Raw genomic sequence first — 11,354 nt, 5'->3', positions numbered from 1 at the left:
GTCCTCCATATTCCAAATTTCCAATTTGCAAAGGCAAGAGCTGAAAAGGTTTTTACCTACAACCGGTACACTGTTTTATCTTAAGAATTGCAGCAATTATATGAACAATCCAAGCAAGTTTATCTTCAATCACAGTGAGGTCACGGTTATCAGGAACATGTAATCTTGCTCTTTCCTATTCCAGTCATTAAAAATAGTTAAGCATCAATCTTTAATTCATTTCTCTCAACAAAAAAAGTACCAGCCTTCATTGAAAGTTATAATCACACCGTGTATATTTGCAGGACTGGCTCCATTATGTTTATTATAAATAAACTACTGCTTTCATACTGCACAATGAATTCAAAGGAGTCAAACAACCGACATAGTTCAATAAATTGCAGCAGAACTGAAAAGGACTAAAACTTAAGAATGAAGAGTTTCCCATGTTGGAAGCTAGATTATATTCAGTAAATGAGTAAAAACAATGATATCTATCCGACTCCTTGATCAGCCACAAGGTTTGGACTAAGTTGGATGAATTAATTCAAAGTTCACTCTTGATGGTCATTTTCTCTCTGGTTGAAAGGTTAACCCCTCTTTAGTAGGTTTCAAGTTTAGAATTAGAAACACTCTAAATACCCTTTTTGCTTAAGATTAACAGCCAATTTTCTCAGTATAATGAATATCAAGAGAATCATTGATTTTGAATATAACAATTTATTATATATATCAGAAAGAATAAGATATCCTATGTAACGAGGCAACATGGTAAACTGAAGGGGGAAAAGGCCATATCCAAAATGTTACAGTTAGACACCCTTCTATGCATATCAGCTAGAAAGATTCCCTCAAGTAAACCACCGCATATCTGATTTCAATGCAAACTGTAACAGACTCTGTACAAATGGTAATTTTTCATTTTCAACTTTCTGAGGCAGATCGGCATAATTTAACAATTGCTCAAACTCAATCAGATTTTTTGTAAGTAAATTCTTACTTGCAACTCAATTTGGCAAGATTGGATTAGCAGTTATTGATGTGAAGAGATAGATCCATAAATCCTCCAACTCTAGTCATGTACCGGTGTGTTGTCAGGTTTGGTAATGATTGGCAGGAAACTGTTGGGCTGTTTCTTATTGGGACTCTTAAGATTCATAATATCCCAGAATTTGGAAGGGTGACTCATTTTCCATTGGGAGGATAACTTGCTCATAGGAGAGGTAAGATTTTGACTCTCAGTAATTTGGTTCCCAGAACCATTGCTTCAGAGTATTAACTAAAGGTATCTTCCTAGTAGCACCAGGCTGTTAAAAGTAAGTCTAGTTTAAACCATAATATGTGGAATGCTAACATTGCAATGATCACAACTCATTCAAAACCTAAAAAGTTCATTTACATGATCATGTTTCTTTTAGACCACTGGCTTTTTTAAATGTGACTTGATATTTCAGAGGATCTTTCAAAGGTAGATGTTATCTTTATCAAGGCCCCTCTCCATTACTGTCTTTCTTCTTTGCAACATTCTCCAAATCTAAGCTTCAAGAAATTTTGAACATTTCTTTTATTGCTACTTTTTTCTCTCAGTAACTTGGAGGACTGACTTTGATCCAGAATCACTAATCTGGAATTCAAGAGCTCCTACCAAGATCCTTCTATGAATTAGGATAGTATCAATTCTTTATCACACTTTAATTAGGCACAGGAGATGGAAAGATTTCTTTACTTCCTGTTAGTTTCAGCTTTGTCTTCTACTGCTTTGTTTATATCCTCCTTTGGAATCCTTCTTGCCTTCTAATTAAATTTCTTCTTTTATTAAAATGAGAAGAATGAAAACATTAAATATGGATGATACCTGAAATCTACATAGGTATGGGAAGCAATCTAATTGATCCTGAAGAAGTTCAGCATTGTCTAAGGGGTTCTCAGAAAGATCGTCAGGTAATCCAGCCTATAAGAAACAGACAGAAGATATTATACTTCCGAAAGTTCTCTTATTAACAGAAGTTTTAAATTAAATACATACAGCCTTGGAGTATGCAGTAGGCAACAAGTAAAGCAGGCATGGATAATTGGAAATACCTGCACAGAGTTGAACCGTGATGTGATGAAACTTTCAGTAATCTTGGGAACAAATTCATCCAGTAAGCTTGGAGCGTCGCCTTTTAAATATGGAACAGAAGACACCAATCTAGACCACATCCCTAATAGGTAGTACACACTATTGCTTGCCCACTGACAATAAGGTATCAGCTTAATAAAGATCTCAATATTTCACAATACAAATGCAAAAAAAAACTGTTAAAATTTTATTAACTAATGAAATATGTTATTGATAATTCTCACATGATGTCACCCTGAACTTTGTTTCCAAAGGGTCCCAAAAAAGATAAATTGCTCAAATAGTCATCAGAATGTATTTTTGAGCAGCAATATATCATGTATTCTCTGGAAAATATTTTAAAGCAAAACAATAGTTAACCTGCCATGACTGCAATGATTTGAGAGTAAACTCTGCAACCGAACGTATCCAATCGCTGTAGCCTTCCACATTAACAAGCTCTGACAACTGCAGCATTCAATTAACAAATATTGGTAACAGGTTCAAGGTAATTGAGGAAGGAGGTAACTATAGACCAAAAGGGTGTTCAAATGGAATAAATTATATTATAGAACAAGCAAATATTTTTAATCCTCCAAATTTTTCAACATAAATGTCGGTGTATTGTTACTGTAAGAAAACTAACAAATCCGGAAAAGTCTATTTCCTAGTTTAGAGGCAGCAGTTTTGGGAGAGTTAACATTTGATGTTTATTTCCAGGTGCATTAAATGCTCATCAATTTTGAATACTAAATTTTTAACAGTAGAATAAACATACAGTTAGCTGAGAGACAAAAAGGACAAGCTGCAAATAAAGAAGTGAGACAAGGATAGGATGTCCCTGTGGTAATTGACTTGAAATAAACAGCCCCACTTAACAAGTTCAAAATTAAACATTAATGCCTGTAATTAATGTGTGTATGGAATGAAGTATTTGAAACACTGGCGGAGTAAATATAGAAAGCAATGACAAAGTAGATTAAAAATATATTCCAGCTATTTGTATATCTCTTTTATATACTAAGTACATTAAATTAAAAACGAAAGTTAAATGATACGCTAACTAACTACAATAAACAGTGCCAAAGTGCCAAAGTCAAAATAAAAATATGGTCAATCTTTGAAGTTACTCTCCTAGCATGGTGTGTATTAAAGTTTAAAACTTAAAATCCCACAAGTATTACAAGGGCCATTTTGTATGATGCACACAGTTCAGTGCCCTTCTAACTTCTCAGCCAAAGTATGTACCTAGCCTCCACTGCATGAACCCCATATTTCCCTGCTTATGTACATTGCATTACTACCAATTAGAAATAAAAACCAGTAGATAGACCATAAAAGGAGAAAAAACTACACGAGTTTACCTAATAATTCACTCTGAACCGACCAAGAAGACGACAAAACTCATGGTAATTATCATGATCTGCAAGACCTGCTTTCCAACACATTTGAAATTATAAATGCATGGCCAGCAAGGCAAAAACAATGAAATGGAAATAACAAATTAAAGAGTGCTTAAAAATGTATATGCAAGACTGGCCAATATTTGTCGCAGGAACTTCTTTCTTCACAACATTTTTTGCTATCCTGAACCTAGAGGGATTTACTAGGGTTTTCCCTTTTCAATGCTACTGAAAAATAGAGTATGATTGGGTCCTAAATTAACTAATCTATTTCCTGACTAATGATTTATAAAAAGACAACCACATCTCCAGCCCAATTTCACCTGTAATTACAAAATCTCACCAAGAGCTTTTACCTATGTCGAGCATGGCACTTCTACAAATTACCATACAACCTGCTGATGCAAAAATTAGGTTGAAATTCTCATTTCCTAAACTGGCAGGAAATAACTGACTGGTTTGTTGAAGAGATAAAGAGATCAAACAACCCAAAGGCCAAAGCAAAGATAAATTGCCAAGATGACAAATGCATGCATAAAAAGAAAATGTGATAGAGAAATATTCTTTTTTATTTGGTGCTTCTCATAATCAATATGTAACAAGGAATCCAAAAAAAAGTGAAACAAAAAGACATTTTTCCCCTTTCACCTATAATAATGGAACATAATATTTCCAGTTTGTCATTACAATACAAAACAAGTGAAGAAGTAACAAGCCTACAACACCTTACCCTGTTTGCAGGATTACTTTGGTTCCTGTCATTAAATGGGCCAAAAATTTAGAACGAGCAGCATCATTTGTAAACAAAGAACGTCTTACAGACGCTAGTCGCACCAAGCACTCCAGTGCCTGGAAAGAAAAATAATTAAAACCTAAGAGAGAAAGTAGGTTCAAAAGTACAAGTCGATGAACCATCAATAAGACATTTCACAAAACAAAATAAACAATAATCAATCATTAGTCAAGAAACAATTATAGTATCAATTTTCTGAAATTGAACATAAACCAATAAGAAAACAAATTGTCAACTAATAGAAGTGATAATATAAAATTGAAATATATACATGACACATAATTTAATACCTCGGTAGTATGTTACTGTGGAACTATATTTTCATGCAAAACATAATATAAAAGGAAGGTAATGTTGAATAATGACTCTTCTCCATGTTGTGCATTTCATTTCAGAAGCAACTGTAATTTTACACTGCCATTCACTAACATACTTTGGTGAAGCTTGGAGTGTTTACGTTGAAAATTTTCATACTGATCAAAAGGTTTTCGAACAAGACCACCTTTCTAGAAAGTAGTAGACGATTTCCCAAGAACCAAAACAGATTCAAATTTTAACAGTTAATTAATTAACAAGGACTAAATGTTAAATATCAATCGTAGAAAGTAGAAACAAATGCTTGCACAGACCTCCTTTGAAAATGGGGGCTTTGTAATGGCATAGTAATCAAAAAATATTTGCAGTGTTGAAGAATCCTCCAAAACAGGCTTCCAAGGTGATGGAATCTGCAAACCACCATATAACAAGATATTAGATGAACCAACATACATAGAAGGAATTCATGCAGGATTTTCCAAAAATTAAAAATTAAAATGATAATAAAACAAGACACCTGAACTGTGCCAAACTCGTCTGAACTTTCATCAACAGACGTCCCCACAAAATCAAATGATAAACATTTCAAAGAAAGAGCAAGGGCCAATTCTTGCAATTGATTGACAACTGCATATTATATAATTTCAACTCTTAAACTCATGATCAGGAAAAAGTAATGAAAATGGTACTAAATGGAGGGATGAAATTTTAAGCATGAGTATACCCAGTTTACCATCATTCTTCAGTTGACCCAATGATGTTAAAGATATTTGAAATATCTGAAAAAGATGTTGGTCCCTAAAGGAGCAAGCAACCCTTCGATGATTTGTTGCAGGCATACCAGCATTAGCCTGAGGAAGGAATTAAGAAATAAGGGATGCAAGAACAATAGCAATGGTACAAAGTAATTTTGAAACATGTTTGCCAAATCAGTTTTTTAATTATTATTTATTAACACAAACCCATCCAAATGTGTCCGCAACCAACACAAACATTGGGAATATGGTTAGCACAAATTTCAATGATGACCTAATGAAGCATATAACATGACCAGTGCTTTAAACTAGTTAATGAATATGTGTCGGCATGAAAAATCATAAAAAGTACAATAAAACAGAAACCATTATATGAGCACAACTAAGCAAAAAAAAAAAACTCCAATATCGTTGAAATACCAAGACTAATACAGGAATATTGAGAAATTTCCCCCAACCAAAGGCAAATACTTCCACAAACTTGAAAGGGTCCTATTTTACTTACCTATGAAGCACATATACCTCTTTTGTTCAAAGTGTCATGGTGTAGGACATGTTTCAACATTGACACTCCACGACATGTTAGACATGTCTAATTAGGTGTCCAATTGAATTTTTTCTGTTTGGACACCTAAGCTGACACCTCTACACACTATTATTATTGTTTAAAAAAATATTCATTTTTTAACTTTTAGATAAGTCACCTTAAATATAATACAAAATTATAAAAATAATGTCTTGCTTTTGTTTAGGCTTGTTAACATAGAAGGTTGGTTTAAAAAGGTGAATGTACAAATTTGGATATTTTGTTAATGTTACTCATATTTTATTTCATTAGTCTCTCTCTCTCTGTGTATGTATGTATATGGTGTCCTGGGTCCTGTATTTAAGAAATTAGCCAAGTTGCCCTGGTGTTCATGTTAAAGTTTGTATTTCGTAGATACTTCCAATCTTACACTCTAGTCAAAATTGAGATTTTACTCAAGATTGGAAAGGGAAGTATGGGTCGTAAATCAGGAGGTTGTAACACGGATCATAAGATCCTACAAAATTTATGAAATTCATATATATGCACACATAATCATATATATGAGCATATTGAAGTAACATAAGTCATCATATCACACATGAAACACATAATTGAACTTCAATTCAACATGATAAGCAAAAAAAAATATAATATGCATTTAAAGCAGTAAGCCGATAGATATAATTACTAATTATTTATTAAACATAATTAATATATAATTTGGAAGCAAAGAGGGATGGGGGAACCAGTGCTTCACACCCACACAAACAGAGAACAAGAAAGATGGAATGGGATCCCAGCGTGATTGCAAGTGATTAAATTGGTTCAGAAATGTAATTAGGGGCGGTAATTTTTTGTTTATTGGTAAAGGAAGAGCGGCAGTTTCTCTTTTTTCATAAAGGGAGAGCGGTCGTTATATTATTTAGTGAAAGGGGGATGCCGGAGTCTTTGGACTTTGAAGGAAAAAAAAAAATAGGCTTAAGTTTTGGGGTTTTTTTTACAGAAGGATGTTTTAAACTTCGGGTTACAAAACCAGGTTGCAAACCCGACCCGCGAAATAACCTAGAAATAGGCTTGCAATAAGCACCATTCCACAGCTACTTGCAATCTTCAACATTGACCGGCTGCAATTTGACAAATTTCTGGTCCAGAGTAGGAGTGAACTCAGAAATGGAAGAGAAGATTGTGAACGCATTCGATCTTGCGAGTGAAACCGCGATTTTGACTACCTTACTTCCTTTCAAATATCACTAGAAAAAATTTCATAGTTATAAACAAAAAATAATGATATCATCATCGACAAGCAAATCATTTTCAATAAAAAGAAGCACAAGATTATAATATCTGAATACAAATACTCTTTCTCCGGTGTCAAGTATAAGGGGGAAAAACAGGTATATTAGTCTAAAAAATAAGTAAATTTCAACTAATTTCACTATATTTATTTATATCATCCTCAAAATACCCCTTCATTTAATTGAGAGTGTATTTCCAATGACCTCTTCTATACTTGGTATTGAGTTCCAATGAAGGATAGTTTACAAAAATGGGTTCTTATTTAAATGGAATTAGTAAAATTAAATGATGTTAACTAACTTTCTTAGTTTAGGAAAATATGGTTATTGTTATCATGCAACCCACCCCCACAAGGCACAGAACCGATAAACAACCACTTTTTTACTTCAACTAATTCTTGGATGGACTCCATGAACAAGCACAGACCCACTCAATATCATAAATCTACCCAACCATTGTAATGTCCACACTACACACCAGCACCAAACATATTCAAGTAGCACAAATTAAATCCTAACCTGATTCATCTCAGAGATAAGCTGACTTAGGATCTTCAAACCAATGGCATAATGACCTGGCGTTGCCTGGATTTAAAAAACCTGTCGTGAGCAATACGTCCCAGAAAACAAAAATTTACAGGTAAGAATTTCACATTATATATTGATTTCTAGTTAACCTAATAAGATTTAAGAAAAAATTTGCAGAAACCCAAGAAACTACTAAAAGTTATAAAAGATTCCTTTTTTTAAACCAAGGTATCCCTTAGTTCAAAGTTAAGGATTAATTCTCTAAGGTACTGAAATCCATTTAAGGGATTGACCACCTCCGACAAATGTTTTTCATACACAATGAACAGGATCGAACACCAAATAAGTTATAAAAGATTATAACATAAAGAATAACCAGTTATTTTCGCAATCAATACACATCTGAGAAGGTGAAGAAATCAGTAGTGGGTTACAGGGTTACTACTTCGAGTAAACTTTAGGATGTGGCTTACAATTCACTGCCGGGTGCTAAAGAGGATACATTATTTTACCAAAATATGTATGACTGCTATTATTTTTTTTCCTCTTCGACAGCCTTGATAGGATGTGGCTGTAACGTAATGCAAACAAACGCACTTATTCCTTTTATTTCTTTTAGTCCAGTAAATAATCCTTCGATACCTTACTGCATACAAATTAAACAATCACTTTTTCCTAATGTAAAGCCAATATAATAACCACTTTACATCACCTGACTCAAGAAGTTCATAGATTCTTTGACCAGGTCCCGGAATCGATCATCGTCAAACCATCCAAACTTTGTGACTCGACACAAAAGTTGGATCAAAGAAGCCGTTACAAAGGGCTGTAACCCGGGTCCTCTGGTCGCTAGATAGTTTATGAGATAGGTCCCTGACATGCATTAACAATAGTTTTATGAATTCCAGCATTTTGAGTTGCCAAAGAGGGGCAAAAGATAAATGAAGAGAAGGAATACATATATCTAGGCGAAGCATAAAGGCAAGGCTATGTTCGGTGACTTGTTTCAACAAACTAGAACTCGCTAGCATCAATGCATAAGGGGTAGGTCCCTGACATGCATTAACAATAGTTTTATCTTATGAATTCCAGCATTTTGAGTTGCCAAAGAGGGGCAAAAGATAAATGAAGAGAAGGAATACATATATCTAGGCGAAGCATAAAGGCAAGGCTATGTTCGGTGACTTGTTTCAACAAACTAGAACTCGCTAGCATCAATGCATAAGGGGTCAAGGCATGATCAAGAATGTATTTACTCACGTCACATTTTTTATTAACCAGGCAAGTGCAAAGACAACATGCAATAGAAGTATTTGCTTTTGAAATTCAAATATGGAAACACCCTGCCAAATAAACACTAGTGTAACCAAATGTAAGATCAAATTCCTTTTGATAAGAGGAGAAGCTAACTTAAGGCCTATTTAGATAATCTTCTCCAAAAACATTTCTAGGAGAGAAAAAAATAGGAAGATAAAATGAACTAAATTTTTCCAAAAGCTATAATTAGCTTATGTATAAACTAATTTGTAGAAGTTTTCTTTTATTCGCTTTCACCAAAATCTTATTTTTAACTTATGTATAAGGCTGATTTTAACTTATGGTAAATTTTATTTCAATTTTACTTCCTATTTTTTTTTCCTTAGAAGTGATTATGGAGAAGTTCACTCAAGCATACCCTTAAAAGAAACTCAAGCCTAGACAATTAGTCAACCACCCCGTGCAAAGTGAAACACAATTATGTCCACAAAATGCCTCTAACATAATCTACAACCATTTATTTGAGCATTACAATCCACAGAACAAATACACTCAAAAGGACAAAGCATTTGACATTTTGACTAGTCAAACAATAGTAAATCAAGATACAACGACCTGAAGGCTGAAGCCAAACCTTAGACCTTCCCTAAACAAAATCTATGGCAATGTTATTGGCTTTTGTCACACACGAAACCGGAATTAACAACACAACCAAACCATGCCAATAGCCAAACATCAAATCACAAATTCACAATCATTACGGTACTAAACCAAATCAAAAATTAAAAAAAGTGTAGTTATTACCGTGCTTCCCCATCGATCCTTGGCGTCAACTTCGGCAACTTTCTGGAGCAAAAACTCAACGACCTCAGTGAATCCCTAACACGCGGCAACATGAAGAGCAGTGTGATAATCAATATCCCTGAAATTGACACGGCGTCTCAGTCTTCTTGTTTTCAAAACTTCAACCGATCATAAATATCGAAATCGCGTTTCGCATAAACACAAAAAGAAAAATAACACAACCAAAACAGATTCAAGTAACAAACAAGAAAAATGAAATTAAGAAAAAAAATAGTTTATGAAAAGGCCTGCGTCCAAACTAGAGAGTAAAGAAAATAAAGAAGTTCCGAAATTAGGAAAAAGAAAGTAAAAGAGAAAATCAAAAAGATTATGTCTACCAGTAACTATGGAATTGGAAAGGGATCAACAAGAACGAAGCTCCATCGAGGCACGTTAACTTAGGTTAGGGTTTCGGGTCGAAGTGCGGTTTCAATGTGTTTCGGGTCGAAGTGCGGTTTCGAAGAGGGTTTCGGATCGAAGTGCGGTTTCGAAGAGGGTTTCGGGTCGGAGTACGGTTTCGGATCGGAGTACGGGTCGAAGTGCGGTTTCAATGTGTTTCGGATCAAAGTGCAGTTTCGAAGAGGGTTTCGGATTGAAGTGCGATTTCGAAGAGGGTTTCGATCGGAGTACGGTTTCGGATCGGAGTGCGATTTCGGATCGTTATCTCACTCTCTTTCGTTCTGTCTTCCTCTCACTCTGTTTCTTTCTTTTGAATATGCGGATAAATTTCTCTAACCTCTCTGTAAGGTTCTAAATAATTAGTTTCCACAGCAATAGATTGGCTAAGTACAGGCTAACATAAAATAAACCTGATAAAAAATATTTTTTATATATCTAAAAATACATGATAATACAAAAAAAAAAAAAAAACTCTAAACGTGTGGTTCAGTGGTAGGGGCTAATCCACGCTTAAGTAAAATCAGAAATTTGAATCATGCCTTGTGTATGTAGTCACGTTACTTTGAGGCTCCAATCTAGCGAGAAGATTAGTCACCGGTAGATATTTCAGGAACGAACCACAAAAAAAAAAACACAAAGTAAAAATCATATTACTTTTTCTTAAGAAACTCAAAATCAATATTAAGGCTTTTAGATAATATAATGACTGTAATTCAATTTTCTTCTATAGACCGGTCAGTGTTTTGATTTAATTTTTTTCATCATCCATTCTTTCTATTTATAATTTATAATACTTAACATAAAACAATTATTTGTTAATATCTAAAGTTGTTTGTTTTATTATATATAAGACTAAATTATATTATTTTATGTACTAATTATTTTTAGATTAAAATATTTTTAACTAAATAAATTCACTTAATTTAATAAAATATATTAATTTAAAAGACATACATAATAATTAGTTAAGAGAGAATAATATTAATTATAAAGAAAAAAGTAATATAAAGATATATATTGTAATTGATTAAGGGGGAAAAAAGTATTAATTAAAAAAAATAATATAAAAATATTTTTTTAAAATTATAAAAATAAAGAAAAAGCATGGCATGTTAAACCAAATTTATAGTCTAGTTACATTAGTGATAAAAATTTCT

General features: G+C 33.5%; 1 protein-coding gene across 1 annotated transcript in view; it reads right to left on the bottom strand.

Moving 5' to 3' along the window:
- LOC109792941 (uncharacterized) overlaps nucleotides 1-10,546 on the bottom strand; it is a 29,023-nt gene extending 18,477 nt beyond the window's left edge. Inside the window, 14 exon segments of the mRNA XM_083068285.1 lie at nucleotides 57-175; nucleotides 270-329; nucleotides 1,835-1,930; nucleotides 2,062-2,214; nucleotides 2,462-2,548; nucleotides 3,445-3,512; nucleotides 4,209-4,332; nucleotides 4,906-5,001; nucleotides 5,109-5,218; nucleotides 5,325-5,442; nucleotides 7,690-7,755; nucleotides 8,411-8,571; nucleotides 9,760-9,877; nucleotides 10,137-10,546. Of these exon segments, the coding sequence (XP_082924411.1) occupies nucleotides 57-175; nucleotides 270-329; nucleotides 1,835-1,930; nucleotides 2,062-2,214; nucleotides 2,462-2,548; nucleotides 3,445-3,512; nucleotides 4,209-4,332; nucleotides 4,906-5,001; nucleotides 5,109-5,218; nucleotides 5,325-5,442; nucleotides 7,690-7,755; nucleotides 8,411-8,571; nucleotides 9,760-9,772 (1,271 nt within the window). The 5' untranslated portion in view covers nucleotides 9,773-9,877; nucleotides 10,137-10,546.
- Nucleotides 10,547-11,354: the final 808 nt, after the last annotated feature.

The sequence above is a fragment of the Cajanus cajan genome, chromosome 2 (assembly GCF_000230855.2).
Source record: "Cajanus cajan strain Asha chromosome 2, NIPB_CcT2T_4, whole genome shotgun sequence".
Classification (NCBI taxonomy): Eukaryota; Viridiplantae; Streptophyta; class Magnoliopsida; order Fabales; family Fabaceae; genus Cajanus; species Cajanus cajan.
Note: the sequence above shows the minus strand (reverse complement) of the source record. Positions and strands in the feature narration are given on the sequence as shown.